This window comes from Panthera leo, chromosome C1 (genome assembly GCF_018350215.1).
Source record: "Panthera leo isolate Ple1 chromosome C1, P.leo_Ple1_pat1.1, whole genome shotgun sequence".
NCBI classification, from domain to species: domain Eukaryota; kingdom Metazoa; phylum Chordata; class Mammalia; order Carnivora; family Felidae; genus Panthera; species Panthera leo.
This window is the reverse complement of record NC_056686.1, coordinates 35828492-35844591: the sequence shown is the minus strand read 5'-3', so window position 1 is coordinate 35844591 and position 16100 is coordinate 35828492. Positions and strand designations below refer to the sequence as shown.

The 16100-nt window shown below is 40.8% G+C and overlaps 1 protein-coding gene across 7 annotated transcripts in view; it reads right to left on the bottom strand.

The window, feature by feature from the left end:
• Positions 1-18: 18 nt before the first annotated feature.
• Positions 19-16100, bottom strand: part of LOC122226932 (nuclear autoantigenic sperm protein) — a 43186-nt gene continuing 27104 nt past the window's right edge. For 3 of the 7 annotated variants that reach the window (XM_042950940.1, XM_042950939.1, XM_042950941.1), the window contains 13 exons: positions 14899-15009; positions 12259-12339; positions 11212-11321; positions 9490-10509; positions 3979-4058; positions 3722-3807; positions 3529-3602; positions 2748-2936; positions 2462-2628; positions 1679-1735; positions 1514-1591; positions 709-837; positions 19-211 (listed from right to left, as the gene is read on the bottom strand). In XM_042950940.1, coding sequence (XP_042806874.1) covers positions 131-211; positions 709-837; positions 1514-1591; positions 1679-1735; positions 2462-2628; positions 2748-2936; positions 3529-3602; positions 3722-3807; positions 3979-4058; positions 9490-10509; positions 11212-11321; positions 12259-12339; positions 14899-15009 — 2263 coding nt within the window. In that variant the 3' untranslated portion in view covers positions 19-130. Of the gene's footprint in view, positions 212-708; positions 838-1513; positions 1592-1678; positions 1736-2461; positions 2629-2747; positions 2937-3528; positions 3603-3721; positions 3808-3978; positions 4059-9489; positions 10510-11211; positions 11322-12258; positions 12340-12646; positions 12652-14898; positions 15010-16100 lie in introns of those variants that run through there. The other 4 variants (XM_042950945.1, XM_042950943.1, XM_042950942.1 and 1 more) reach the window with 4 other exon arrangements.

Sequence of the window (16100 nt, the reverse complement as noted above, 5' to 3'; positions counted from 1 at the left end):
AAAAATCATCAAAGCCTCAACCTTTGCTTACAATCTTTATTGAAGTTATACAAAAAGAATCCCCCCAAAGTGAAAAAATACATTATATACAAAAACACTTTCCCTCAGGAGGAAGGCTCTGCGCCCTCTCTTAACATGCAGTGCTTTCAACTGTTGCTCCGGCCTCCACGGTCCCCTCCACTGCTGCCCGGCTTTCAGCCTGATTCTCAGCCTGGAAGACAAACAGGGAGCCTGGGCATAAATGACCCTACCTAGTTTAAGCCATTCCGTCTTATATAATTGAGTAGAGGCCTTAGAGAAAGTAAACAGGTCTCTTAAAACCCTGCTTTGCTCCCTACATGAATAACGGCAATGACCACAAAATATAAGGCCATTTCCTAAATTTTCTAGAATAGGGCTGACCATGCCAATGTTTATAGGTTACCTGGAAAGGAGGAAGCAGAAGTAACCCAATGGTCTTGCCAATTAAATACCTTCTCATACATTCATTAGGATGGGACCTGTGGTATGTATATAGTTTCCATCTGTCAACGGGACATCCTACATTCCATAACCAAATCGTTTCCTGCACAGTGGATTAACTGAATGCAACCCTTATAAAAACAAACAGGCTCAAGGCAGGGAACATGCACTTAGGAGGACTAGTTTCCCCAGGCCCTGAGAACAAGGGGAAATAAGGCAAGAGTCCAAGCCCTCTTAACTGCCCACCTCCTCCTCCATGTTTTCTGAAACTTCATTTCCACTGGAGACGGCATCCCCACTGCCTCCATTCACCTCCAGCTCTTGTTTGGCTTTCTTTGCATCATCTTTTCGGGGACTCTCTTCCTCTGGTTTCCTCTGAAGATATAATTGTGAGCTTCACAAATGTGCTGGATATTTTTAAAAGAACTGCAGAACTTTTTAACAGTCCCTTTACTCCTCTCCTCCCCTGCCGCTGCCACCCCATGGTTTTGCAGCACCAGGATCCACAGGTCTAAGGGTCTTCTCCCATGGCCACAGAGGCAGAAGCCAACCTGAGTTCAATACAATAAAGTGGTCTGCCAAAACATACCAATTCAGCCTCCCTAGTGGTAAGGTGGGGTAGGGTAAGGAGATCTAAACAATAACCAAACCACAATTTTGGGAGTCAGAAACAAAGGAATCAGTCTCCCACAAGAGGGGAAAAAAAAAAAAAAAAACTATTGTAACTACAGGCAGAGTCAGGAGTATAAGGATCATTAGGTCTGCTGCTGAATGACTACTGTCAAAACCTGCCTGCTTCCTAAGATGAGCCATGAGACCAAGTCTCCTCAGCAACTTTTCTGATTTGATACTCCTAGGCCAGAAGAGGCCTGGAAATTTTTGTTAGAAGACATATTCAAGTGAAAACTACGTTCACTCAAATCCTCACCAACTTTGCAAAATGAGTGTCTTATTGCATCAAATATTAGGGAATGCATTCCCCATGTATCACTTGAAGCAAAAAACAAAACAAAAAGACTGGAAAGACAGAAATGACCACATGTACATTTACCTTCTTTCTGACAAGGTGGGAAATATCAGTCACACAGTTAGATGAGGAAGCACCATCTGTTGGCTTTCTACTGGCAACCTGGCAAAAAGGACTTTGTTAGCAACGTACAGCTACATGAGGCCAACAGACCTGATGTTAAGTGACAAAAACCACCCGCATACTCACCATGGAGACTGAAGTGCCTCCTCCACTAGGAGTGAAACCTGAAGTAGAGCTCTCCACCTGTTTGGGAGGTGACAGACCCAAGTGGGGCCCAGGACAAAACCCACCAGGTCACCCACAGTCCTACAACGGTACTGACCATCTTAATCAGAAACAACTGATTCTGATTAAGACCTCAAATACTAGCGGGCTTCCTTATAGAAGCAATATCGTCCACCCACCTCTACCTACACCTGCCATCCCCAAACTGGGAGCTTAGGCAGTGTAGATGTTAAATTAACCCCTCTGTATCATGTCATCACCAGGAGGATAGGATGCTCCCTGACATTCCAGCAGCTGAAAGCAGAGCCAGGAAATGTGGGGCTAGAAGCCATCAATACCTTGCTAATCTAAATAGGAGTTCTCAAAGATGGAAGTAATAGCTAATATTTATTAAGCGAACACTATTTGTATTGTCATAAGTATTTTAACCTACAGGTATTATTATCCCCATCTTACAGATGAGTCAACTAAGGCAAAGAAATGTTAGGTAACATGCCTGTGGCCACACACAGTAAGCAGCAGATACAGAGCTCAAACCCAGTATGGCTCCAGAGTGTCTTCTCTTAAGCATTATACTATCTTAAGCATATCTGATAGGAATAATTAGATAAATTCTCACATTCCTTCAACAACCAGCTCCTCAGAAACCAAGTCATGGTTCCTAGACAAATGGAACACTAATACCATGATGACTTCCAACAATATCATACTATTACCAAAACTTTAAAAGGAAACCAAACCAACCAGAGTTGCTTTCAGAGCCAATTCAGCTACATTCCCACTACGCTGGGACTCCTTCGCATCTTCTATCTTCTCTCTAATTTCAGGTAGCAGTTCCTTCAGCTCCTCAATTTCTTTTTCATATTCAGAAGATGATCCATCAGCCTCCTTCATCTGCTCACTTAGTACAGCTACAAAAAACAGGCTAAAGTGATCACTAATAGTTAACCACAAGGGGATCCATTTTTTAAAAATCTTGTCAATTACTGGATCCACCAAGCTTAGCATCAAATAGCTGATGTTCACTCACCCATTCTCTTCTCAATTACTTCAATGGATTTGCTGAACTGTGCCACTGCCTCATCATACTGAGAGTTGTACCCATAGGCCAAGCCCAGCTGGTAGTGGGTCTCTGCAAGGAGACGGTCATGGGCTTCCAGGTACTGTTCTTGAAGGTTTAGGCAGGCCTGGAACTCCTCCACAGCTTGGACATAATTCTCTAATAAAGAGAAAAAGAAAAGCAAGCAAATGGATAGCATCTAATATTTCTAAATTTTATTTTATTTTTATTTATTTATTTTAACATTTTATTTATTTTCGAGACAGAGAGAGACAGAGCACGAACGGGGGAGGGGCAGAGAGAGAGGGAGACACAGAATTGGAAGAAGGCTCCAGGCTCTGAGCCATCAGCCCAGAGCCCGACGCGGGGCTCGAACTCATGGACCGCGAGATCATGACCTGAGCCGAAGTCGGACGCCCAACCGACTGAGCCACCCACGCGCCCCAATATTTCTAAATTTTAGACTATCCTACAGGAATGCTCTATTTTACATTTCATTTTCTTTGTAGCATCTCTAGGATCCTTGACTATAAACAATATCAAAATAACAAAAAACAAAACAAAAAAAACTACTGAAAGACTTCAGTTAGGGGAGATTATTCACACAGCTCTAGGAGCTACAGGAACCCAAACTGTCCTTTAAAGCCAACTGCCCACAACTTATGATCAGTCAAGCTGAATTTTAAGGAATCAGAGGAAGAATGGGGGCGGGGGGACATTAAAGGAGAGAGTAAAATGAAAAATGTATTACCAGATTCAACACTAACTTCTCCAAGTTTAAGATGTGCCTGTGCAGCATAAAGCTGAGCTTCTTTTGTTTCTTGCCTAAAAGAAGGAAAAGATGATCAGAAACCTTAACAGCATTTGCACAAGCCTAACTGGTATTCTATTTTCATTCAACCTCCGAACTCCCAACCTGAGCCTAGACACAACAAAAGTTTTACCTTTTAAAAATAATCTTTGCTAAATCCAGCATATCCCAGGCAAGCTCTAGATTCCCAATCTCTTCCTCTTCACTTTCTTGAAGAGACTAAAAAGTATATCCAAATCATTGGTATTAGGCAGCAGTACAAGACAGGCATCTTTAGATTACAAATCTAAATGTATAACTAAGAAAAAGCTATGATAATAATCAGGCATACCTAGTAAGCTACAGTCCTACAAAAAGAAAGCAGAAATTGATACTGAACAAATAATTTACCTTGTTTTCAAGAATGGATTCATTTGGTGTTTCTTCAGCCTTGTCATTTTCTTTATCCTCCTCTTCTGAGCCTTCAGTTTCTGCAAGCAAAAATTACTCAGTATTGAGAATACTAAGGATATCTTTTAACTAGTCAGAAGTTCCAATAAATGTCGGTTGAATAACCTATATTCTGAGGTAGAACAGGCCAGATGCTAAGTCAGTTAATATTTGAACTGGATAGAAATATAAAGCCAGTGATTACAGTCTAATTCATGTGTAATCTAGATTTAGATTGTATAATCTTATAGCGTCTATGGTTTATACCTTCAGTGATCAGAAGGCTGAATGTTTCTCTTCTAAAAATCATTCCTGATCTCTCAGATCAAGACATATTAGCTATTGTAGCCTTTTGTTTACTAGAAGTTCCCATCTACTCAGCCAGAAGCAAATGGAGACCTCAGCCAGTGTTCCTGGGGTCTTTAGGCCACTTGTTAGAGAATACTAACAAGCTGACAAAGTATGAAAAGTTAAATTACCCCAGTCCATTCAAATCAAGAATGCTCAAGAGACTAGCTTTCCCACAACAGAGCTGTAGAGAGAAAAGCATAGTCCTTACCAACTCTCACCAATGAGCATGCCACAGACTCCAGCCAGCTCTAGTACATACAGAAATGAGTGAGCACTACCACAACCAATTATTCTACTCCAGTATAATGATAAAATTTGCAGCCATACTGACACTGTATTTACCATACTGGCATACACTCACAAGTCAAATGCCTAGTAGAAGGACAGGCTGCTAATAAATAGCTCTATTCACCACATGAAGCTCAGAATATCAAGCGGTTAAAAATGGGCTTATAGGGGCGCCTGGGTGGCTCAGTCGGTTAAGTGTCCGACCTGGGCTCAGGTCATGATCTCGCGGTTTTTGAGTTCAAGCCCCACGTCAGGCTCTGTGCTGACAGCTCAGAGCCTGGAGCCTGCTTTAGATTCTGTGTCTCCCTCTCCCTCTGTCCCTCCCCTGCTCACGCTCTAACTCTGTCTTTCAATAATAAATAAACGTTAAAAAAATTTTTTTTAAATGGGCTTATGGGGGCACAAACAGTTCACAAACTGGGTATAATGTGCCTACCTCTGCCATCTTTCATTAAGCATTTTTAACACAAGCAAAATATTGTCTCTTAAGCTATTATGGGAACATGAATATGGCAATTAGGCCTTAGACAGGAAGTCAGGCTAAAGGACTTTTATCTGTCTAGCAATTCTGGTTCAGGATGGGAACAGGCAAAGAAAATTCCTAAACATTATAAATTAGTAGGACAATCTAACAAAGTCCTTTAAGAAGGGCACCTGGCCGGCACAGTCAATGGAATGTGTAACTCTTGATCTCAAGATTTTAAGTTCTAGCACCACACTGGGTGTAGAGATTACTTAAATAAATAAAATTAAAATTAAATTAAAAAAAGAAATCCTCTAAGAATCAATTACAAGTTACAAGCTAATTAACCTCTTTGGTAAACTTTTATCAAATGAGTCACTTTTCCCGTTGACCATGTGATTTAGTGCTTCTGAAATAAATACCCACCATCACACACCATTATCTTTCCATGCCCAAATTTCCAAGATGTTTGTATACTTAGTACACTGTTAAGACTAGATGGTAATGAAGCCCGTTCTCCAGGAGAATATGCAAAACGGGTGAAGTAAATCGGTGAAACATTTTACCTTCACAATTTGTAGAAAAAATTAACAAAATGTGTATGGTTATTCTCTATTTTTAATTATCTGGTATCTGTTCCTACTCATACCAGAATGCTAGGTGACATCTAATTTGGCATAAAGTCTTACTGAGTTTTACATCAAATTTTTAAACTAAAACTCTTATGATAATGTGAGAAAATATTGGTTTTCCTGCAGAAATTTGTACTACCTTCATGGGATGGTAGAGAAGCAGCTAGGTTAATGAGAAAGCCATTACTTTAAAGTAATACTTTCCAATCTGGTAACCTGTATTTAAGTATTAATAGGAATTGCCCTGATGTCCTCAGTAAAGTGATCTGTTAAAATATTTTCCAAACTTCTTTGAAAGTGGAATCTTCTTTGTAGTTTGCCTATTATCATCCTTTGGAGAAAGGGAAACACAGTTTTATACCATTTCTCTAATTTGTTGCCTGTTCAAAAGTTAAGGGCACAGAATGGTGCAAAGAAGAAAATTCCTCTTAAAGACAAAGTAAAGGCAATCTGCTGGTTCTTTGGTTATTCTAGCACTCCCACAGGACTAAGTCAGGTAAACACTACAGACTGACCAGTAGTCTGAGCATGGCCAAGCTCTGTGCCTACAATTTAAAAACTTTGTTTACTTATCAATCCTATCTAGTGTGACAATCAGAAAAGAACAGATCAGTTATCTTTATTAGGGATAAATGCCATTTTAAGAGAGGTGGTAGAAAATGGGATTTTAAGAGAAAACCTCTGGGATACCTGGCTGGCTCAGTTGGTAGTATATGTGACACTCTTGATTTTGGGGTTGTGAGTTTGAGCCCCCTGTTAAGTGTAGAGATTACTTAAAAATCTTAAGGGGCACCTAGTTGGCTCTGTCAGTTAAGCTTCCAACTTGGGCTTAGGTCATGATCTTACAGTTCAGGAGTTTAAGCCCCATGTCGGGCTCTGTGCTGATAGTTCAGAGCCTTGAGCCTGCTTCAGATTCTGTGTTTCCCTCTCTCTCTGCTCCTCCCTGACTCATGCTCTGTCTCGGTCTCTCAAAAATAAACCTTAAAAAAAATTTTTTTTTTTTTTTTTTTTTTTTTTTTTTTAAATAAAATCTTAAGGGGTGCCTGGTTAGCTCAGTCAGTTAAACTGCCAACTCTTGATTTCAGCTCAGGTTATGCCCTGGCAGTTAATGAGATTGAGTCCCACTTTGGGGTCTGTGCTAACAGCACGGAGCCTGCTTAGGATTCTCTCTTTCCTTCTCTCTCTGCCCCCCCACCCCCTGCCCCATACTTGTGTGCACTGTCTCAAAATAAACAAACATTAAAAATTTTAAAAAATAGGGGTGCCTGGGTGGCTCAGTCGGTTGGGCGGCCGACTTCAGCTCAGGTCATGATCTTGCGGTCCGTGAGTTCAAGCCCCGCGTCGGGCTCTGTGCTGACAGCTCGGAGCCTGGAGCCTGTTTCCGATTCTGTGTCTCCCTCTCTCTGACCCTCCCCCGTTCATGCTCTGTCTCTCTCTGTCTCAAAAATAAATAACATTAAAAAAAAATTTTTTTTTAATAAAAAATCAAAATTCTTAAAAGATAGAGAGAGAGAAAAAAAAAAAAAAACCACTTACAAGATTTCTGCAAAGGGACACCTGGGTGGTATAGTTAGGCATCTGACAGGCTCAGGTCATGATCTCATGGTTCGCGGGTTCAAGCCCTGCATCAGGCTCTGGGCTGACAGTGTGGAGGTCTGCTTGGGATTCTCTCTCTCTGTTCCTTCCCCACTTGCTCACACACTCTCTCAAAATAAAAAAAAAAAAAAAATTCTGCAGGCTAGTGTTGCCACATAAAGAGCAACAGAGCACAGAGAGTTGAGGGCTTGGGCCCTAGAGCCAGCAGGTTTGGGTACCTCAGCCCTCCACTTATTGGCTATATGACTAAGGCAAATTGCTTAACCTCTTTCTGCCATTTCTTCATTTGCTTTTAATTTTTTTTTTTTTTTTTTTTTTTTTTTTTGAGACAGAGATCATGAGTGGCGAAGGGTATCCCAAGCAGGCTCCACACTGTTAGCATAGAGCCCTACTCAGGACTCGAACCAACCGAGATCATGACCTGAGCCAAAATCAAGAGTGGGACGCCTAAATGACTGAGCCATCCAGGTGCCCCTGCCATTTCTTCTTTTGTAAAATATGGAAAACTACCTTCTTTAGAAGTAGAGTGGTAGCTGGGATAAGACTAAAAACTGCAACTGATGACTCCTAGGGCTTTTATAAGTGTTTTGAAAAGAGTGACCAGAAAGTTTTTGATAGGAGATGGATTAAAGGAGATAAAACTACCTTCCTCACTGTGAGGTAGGCTTGGGGACAGCAATACATTCATGTCAGATCTAGAGTTGGATTCTAGTACTATGACTTAGTATTTGACCCTAAACATGTAACGTAATCCCTAAGCCTCAATTTCCTCATGGCTGTAAGTGGAGTAATACTACCTACTACATAGTATAATCTTGGAATAAAAAATAATGTATGTGAGAAAGCTCTAACAATGTCACTTGTGATCCCACAGAATAGTTTTTGAACTGGAGAAATAGGACATCTCTACTGTAGCTTATTATTCAAAGTCCAACTTAAAAGAGCCAGCAGAACTTCTTACTGTCTTTGCTCACTATCATTAAAGATCAAGACATGGTAGTTTCTTAAAAATTGAGGTAATTCAGTTCTGTGCTTTTTCCATAAAGAACTCCTAAAACCCAATAAGCAGCCCAATGGTACTACCACTTAGCCAATTCATTTCTGGTTACCATGCCTGTGCTGGCTGGAGTGCAGCGACCTGCACATAGGTAGAATGTATTTTACCAGGATGAGCTGCAAGTAGTGATTGTTTGTTTTTGAAAATCTAAAAGTAAAGAGAACTCTTGAAGTAGTCTGGCAATTATATGAAGTAGTAACTATTAACTAGAATATACCTGTGGTTATTAATACCAACGTTAGATGAACCTTACAGACAGTAGAATCCTCAAATGATAGTACAACTCAAGTCAGACGTGCCAGTTATCTAATTACTAATTAGAGGCTTATACATCTTGATGGAATTGAATCAAAATTAGACCAATACTATACAAAGCATCCAGACACTTTATAACGTTCTAAGTAACAAAAACTTCAGTTTAGCAGCCAAAGCAAGCATGAAATGAGGGGGAAAGCAGCAAGAGAGCTAACAGTTAAGTTTTTCATTATCTTTTGGAGGGGCTAATTTAAAACTAATGTGAATAAGCCTCTAAGTACTACCTGAAGACTAAAAGTAAAAGTCACCAGAATTCTTTCACTGTGGTTAACTGCCTTCATTTAAATGGCATGCCTGCTTAAGTGTACCAATTCACTGGATTCTACTGTTCTAATCCTGCTTCCCAAAGCAGAGAATAGGAACCATGTGAACAGTAAATTTAAAAATCCAGAGGCATGCAAGTGAACATCCATTCAGCATTCTCTGCCAGCCTAGCCCACTATTTCCCTACCTACTCCACCACCCTCCATCCACCTTTATTGGCTAGTACAATACAAATTACTGATAGCTAGCCAAGTCTCAGAAATCACAGAGAAGGCCTATTTTGCAGTTAGTAAAAGCGTTAGTTTATAAGCCAGCTAAAGACTTGCTTTTGATTTAACTTGCTAAACTTATCACAATCTTCTTAAACTACCCCCATTTTCATTTAGCCCTTTCCTAATCCAAAGGCAGACGGAAAATCCTGAATGGAAGGCTGACTTTTACCCATGATTAGTGAGTCAAATCCAGAATGTACTCCACCCACTGCAGCTCTTGCATATCCCGGTTACCTTCACCCTCTTTCATCTGTTCTTCTCTCTCTTGTGTTTCTTCATTAGCAGCTATCTTAACTTTGTCTTCAGGGCATTTCTCAGTAGCCCCCTGGGCTACCTTGGTCTCAACCCCATCTCCAGCTGCCTCAGACTCTTCTGTGGACAGCTTAGTCTCCTCCTGGCTAGGAACCAACTCTGCCCTGACCTTCTCCTCTAGTCCTGAGCCATCTTTTGTTTCTGTCAGTCCTTCTGCATTAGTCTGTTGTTCAACAGGAGTCTGATCTCCTGCAGCTGACAGTCCATTGACTGCACCATCCTTAGGGAGAACTGTGATCTCCTGCCCAGGCTTCTCAGAGACTTCTGACCCAGCTTTTACAGCTGAGGACTCTGCAGCCTCTACTGTCACCTCTGGTGACTCTTCAGCAGGAGGTACTTCTTGCCCTACCAGCTGCTCAAGAACAGCCTTTCCTGACTCATTTTCAGAGGCAGCTACCTGCTCCTTTGGCTCATCCCCACCCACATCCACTGGCTTGACTGTTGAATCTATAGGCTCTGCTTCTGCCTCCACTGCAGTACCCTGCTTTTCAAGAGTCATATCAGACTGCTCTTCTAAAGCTTCTTTTGGCTTCTCCTCTATGCTCACAATTACTTCTCCCTGCTTTTCTTGACCTCCTTTTTCTCTGCATTCTTCTTGGATGTCAGTTCTACAAACTGATTTTTCTTCCTCAGCATCTGGTGCTTCCTCCTCTGGTCTCTTCTCAGAAGTGACCTTGGCTTCATTCAGTCCTTCTGGTGCTGCTGTTTCTTTTGCTTCCTCAGTGGTTTCAGCTAACTGATCTGGAGTGGATTCAACTTTTTCCTGTAGTTCCTGTGCAGGCTCACTTATATCCATATCTTCTCTTCCACCCTTCTCCATTTCAGTCTCCTGCTCTTTATCAATTTCAGGCTTTACCAGAGACTGGTCTTCTGGTTTTTTTGCTTCTTCTTTTTCTCCCATGGCGTCATAAACCTGTTCTCTCAACTCTTCCCTTGCTTCCTCTACATGGTTAAAGAACATGAAGCATAAACATGTCTTCGAGTTTAGTGATAAAGGCATAAACGGAAACTAAAAATACATTCCCTTTAAACCCTCAAACAACCTGGCTTAAATTTTAGCGATGACCTAAAACTTATCTACCCCCTTGAGAAAAGCAAAGGGAAAAAGTCCCAGATAGCAGAGCAACTTATTGCAAAAGAAACCCAAGCTCCTTAAATTAGATACTCTTTTACTTGAGCATTCTGATTATCAGTTAGGTAAGAGATGCCAAGCTTTATTCTCTCCTCTGAACATTATAAACCTCCAACTGACATGTAAAACTCTAGTAGCCAAACTCTACTTAGAATTTAACATTTAATTTTCTTAGCCACAAAAAGTGTAAAGACTCCAAAACCATGACTATTAAAATCACTGAGCTGCACAGACTTTTAAAATTTTTGCATCAGAAAAATATTTAAAGTTGTTGTATATTTAAAAGTATCAATTTAACACATTTATTGGGGAAATTAAGTTTTCCTCTTACAAAAGCCTGCTGTCAGTTTCAGTAATTGGCTACCTCCACTGTAGTCTCCACTAGATGCAGGTTATTTACCCCCCAGCAACTTAGGGAGAGACCATCCAGGATAGGGAGAGCCTTACTTCCATCATCTGTACACAAGAAATATACGTCGCATCTTCTGAATGTCACATGCAACTCCACATACCATCTATGTTATCATTATTTTCTACCAGAGATTCGTCTTCTGTTTTTTCTCCTTCCTCCTCTTCCACATGCACACCTTCCAGGGCATTTCCCAACACACCATTCTCCATTCTAGGAGAATAAAAGGAGAAAGCACCAGAGGTATGATGGATAGAACTAACAGTTTTTCTAAGACAAAAATTACAGTCCTATATCATAAAAGCAACAGAAGAGCAATCAAGCGCAGGGAATATAAACTAAGTTTTCAGAGACGAAAAGCAACAATCAAAACTAATATAAATTAAGACTGTAAAAGTACTGAAAGAAAAAAGCATACCCTTCATCCAGCCACCTAAAAAATACTGATGACTCTTGTCAAAAGAACAAAATCAATATATTCCCTTTACGTTATAGCCATTGTATTTCCTAAACTTCGCATCCACCCGCATTTCTCTGGATGGCTTAAAAACATTCTGGCAAGACTTTCATGACAAATCATGGGAATGATCTACAAATTAGAAAACTTACCAGATTAAACAGGGCACAAATTATTTGCTAGTTTGTGTACCCTCAATAGATTCTATTCTGGTTAATAAACTTCAGTGGAAAAAACACCAGTTTCCAAGAGTTTAGACTACTTATGAGTTTTATTTACTAGAGATTCTCATATGCTAATGTTTTCAAATTGTCCTTCATTCAGTCCTTGTTAAGGATGATTGTTCTGGGCTGAGAGTGCTTTTAAGGATGACTGTTTTGGGATGAGAGTGTTTTTAAAAGTTCTCTCTATACTGGACTTCAATAAATTATTGACCATTCACTAATAGAAACATCTCTGCCTCTAAAGACCCCAAAAGTCAAAACCCATGCATAACTTTACTCTGCTTCAAGTGCCTTTGAAAACTTCCATCAATATGTCCTGTTCCTCCTAAACCCCCAGTTCACTTAGCTCATGTGAAATCACAAAGCTAGTAAACAATCCTGGCAAACAAAGAAACCTTAAGTTTTTAAAGAGACCATCATAATGTTACACAAAACACCCTACTTAAAAACTGTGGCTTAAAAGACATACCTTGCCAACTCCAGAAGTGATTTCCCATAGAAAAAGAAGGCTTCTCCACACTCATTAGCGGTCTCTCCATACTTCTTACCTCTACAAAGAGAAGAAACGTCTAAGACCTGAATTAACATCTAGTCTAAAACATTCATTTCTAGTTCTTTAAAATGACATTTCTTCAGTAACACATCTCTCTAGGAAACCAATATTCCCCTCCTCTTGCTTTCAAGTCAAGGTCAAAGGGTTATTGCCTGGCCTCTCTACATATACATTCCAATTAACATCAATTTGCTATGGTTAGAGTATATAATCTTAAGAGACAAACTACATTAATAGATATTTCTCCTGCTAGAAGATGGGTGTCAGCATAGGCCAGAATAGTTAAAGGACCTTTAGCTGGAACCTAAAAGACTAATAAAATATATGGAAAGACATCATGTTATAGAAGGTAAGACTCTCTGGAGTAAGACTGTCTGGGTTCAAATCACATCTCTAAACTTTAGCTGTATAACCTTAGACTCACAGTGCCTTAATGTAGAAATGTTAAGAACTGCTCAAAGATCTATTCTAAGAATTGAATTAATGTATACAAAAGTACGATGCTTAGACATAAAGACAGCACTATATGTAAGTTTTAGCTATTAAGATCTAGATAGGGTGGCTCAGATCGTTAAGCATCCAACTCTTGATTTCGGCACAGGTCATCATCTCCTCATTGCGGAATGAAGCCCCATATTGGGCTCCATGCTGATCCTGGACCCTGCTTGGAATTCTGTCTCTCCCTCTCTCTTTGCCCCTCCCCCCATTCTCAAAGTGAATAAACAAACATTAAAAAAAGCAAAAAAAAAAAAAAAGGAATTAGACACTATATTAATGCAGACATCTAGGAATAAGATTCTGCTCTATTGGGAGAAGTAGTGGGGTTGAGACAAGAATGGACTGATACGACCCTGACTGAGTAAGAAGGAATGAAAAAGCCAGAGGCTTTTAATCACTGTGAGCCTGAAACCCAGTTTTATTATAAGCATTTCTATTATAAGGATTTCTTCAACTCAACTCCATATAACTACTCAACTCATCAGGGAACATGACTAACTTCAACTGCTACTGGTAACAGGATATTACCTATATTGAGAAACTAGCTCAAACCAGGTCATAGGCTGAAAGGCTATTGCTTGAAGATTCAACTTAAATTTCTTCTCTTCCAGTTAAACAAATACATTAAACTCTTTGGTTAAAATAAATCACTTTTGAGGCACTAAATAAAGCTAATCTGCTTCCTCATGATGTAGATATATATGGCCACCTAGTGGTAGCTGCCAACTTCCAAATAGTTGCAACAGAGAATAAAGGTGCTAACGATATGAAAAATTCTGCACTTATATCAGCATTAGTGGTAGGGTGGCCGTTATGGCTTACCTGGGACTTTAAAAAAAAAAAAAAAAAAAAAAAAAAAAAGAGAGAGAGAGAGAAAAGAAAGCACTTGAGCAGGTGAGAGGGGCGGGGGGGGGGTGGGGAGGGAGGGAGGGAATCTTAAGCAGGCTCCATGCTCCGAGCCTGGGGCGGGGGGGGGGGGGGGGGGGGGGGGGGCTCGATCCCACCCTGGGATCATGACCTGATCTAAAATCACAAGTTGGTTGCTCAACTGAATTACCCACCCAGGAGCCCCTACGGCTTGCTTGGACTTTGAGGAGTTTCCCCAGACACAGAACTTCCAATGTTAAATTAGAAAAGTCCCAGAACAGGGGCGCCTGGGTGGCTCAGCTGGTTGGTCATCCAACTTCAGCTCATGATCTTGCGGCTTGTGGGCTCGAGCCCCACATCAGGCTCTGTGCTGACAGCTCAGAGCCTAGAGCCTGGAGCCTGCTTCGGATTCTGTGTATCTCTCTAGCTCTGCCCCTCCCCCACTCATGTTCAGGCACGTGCACACTCTCTCCCTCTCTCAAGAATAAATAAAACATTGGGGCGCCTGGGTGGCTCAGTCGGTTGAGCGTCTGACTTCGGCTCAGGTCATGATCTTGCAGTGTGAGTTCGAGCCCCGCGTCGGGCTCTGTGCTGACAGCCCAGAGCCTGGAACCTGCTTCGGATTCTGTCTCCCTCTCTCTCTGCCCTTCCCCTGCTCATGCTCTGTCTCAAAAATGAATAAAAATATTAAAAAAAAAAAAAAAAAAAAAAGAATAAATAAAACATTAAAAAATAAAAAATTTAGAAAAGTCCCAGAACAAAGCAGGACAGGTTGGCCACCCTAATCAGTGGTGGTTGGAAAAACAAATTACCTTACTCAGGAAAAGCAAAGACCAAAATTGCTCAGTGATATGTAAGTCTCATCATTAGTTACAGGAATAAACTTGTACATGAAAAATATCCAATCTTTTAAAATTCTTTCCCCCACAAGACAACCATATATATATATATATATATATATATATATATGTATTTATATGTATTTGAGCAGAGAGAGAGGGAGAGGGAATCCTAAGCATGCTCCCCATTGACAGTGCAGAGCTCAATACAGGTTCAAACCCCAAAACCATGAAATCATGACCTGAGCCAAAATCAAGAGTCAGACGCTTAACCGACTCAGCCATCCAGGCACCAGAAGACAACCTTTTAACGAACAAAATATAGCACATCATATCAAAACACAGTACTTACAAAAGACTAGCTGCTTCCTGGAATGCATTGACAGCTGCTGGAATATCCCCCATCACCAGATGTTTCTGTCCTAAACCCAACAGTTTCTTAGCTTCATTATCCACATCCAAACTGCAAGAAAAAAGTTTTTCAAGTGTCAAATACTGTTTAAAACCCACATTTTTTGGAATACCTGCTATGTATTTTTTTAATTTTTACTTTAGAGAGAGTGCAAGCAGGGAAGAAAGGCATAGGGAAAGAGAGAGAATCTTAAGCAGGATTCTTCACACACAGCATGGAGCTGGATCCCACGACCCTGGGATCATGACCTGAGACAAAATCAAGAGTCAGACAATCCACCGACTCATCCAGTGCCCTGAATACCTGCTACATTTAAACCATTATACTTTAACCTCTTTAAACCTCTGACCACTGTGGCAAGGCCTAGCTAACTCACATTTATTTATCACTATAACATCAAAAGAAATCCTGGGATGCCTGGGTGGCTCAGTCACCTTAAGCATTTAACTTCAGCTCAGGTCATGATCTCACGGTTCAAGAGTTCAAGCCCCACATGGGGCTCTCTGCTAGCAGCACAGAGCCCGGTTGGGATCCTGTCTCCCTCTCTCTCTGACCCTCTCCTGCTTGCTCTCTCTAAAAAATAAACACTAAAAAAATAAATAAATAAATAAACGTCCAGCTTCTGTTCAAGTCATGACCTCACAGCTCATGAGTATTCAAAGATAGGTTAACATTTGCCAGGCATGTAATGAATAAGGAGAACTAAGTAACTTACAATTTAATATTTCAATCAATGTGAAAAACCAGAAGACATCACTGTCAGGAGGATGCCATACTTTATATATTTTTTAAATTTTTAATGTTTATTTATTTTGAAAGAGATAGAGACAAGAGCATGAGCAGGGGAGGGGCAGAGAGAAGGAGACACAGAATCCGAAGCAGGCTCCAGGATCTGAGCTGTCAGCACAGAGCCCGATGTGGGGCCTGAACCCATGAACTATGAGATCATGACCTGAGCCAAAGTCGGACACAACTGACTGAGCCACCCAGGTGGCCCAAGACTATACTTTAAATTACACACAAGTTAGGGGCTTCTCTGGGTGGCTATGACCTCACGGCTCATGAGCTTCAGCCCTGTGTCGGGCTCTGTGCTGACAGCTCAGAGCCTGGAGCCTACTTCAGATTCTGTGTCTCCCTCTCGC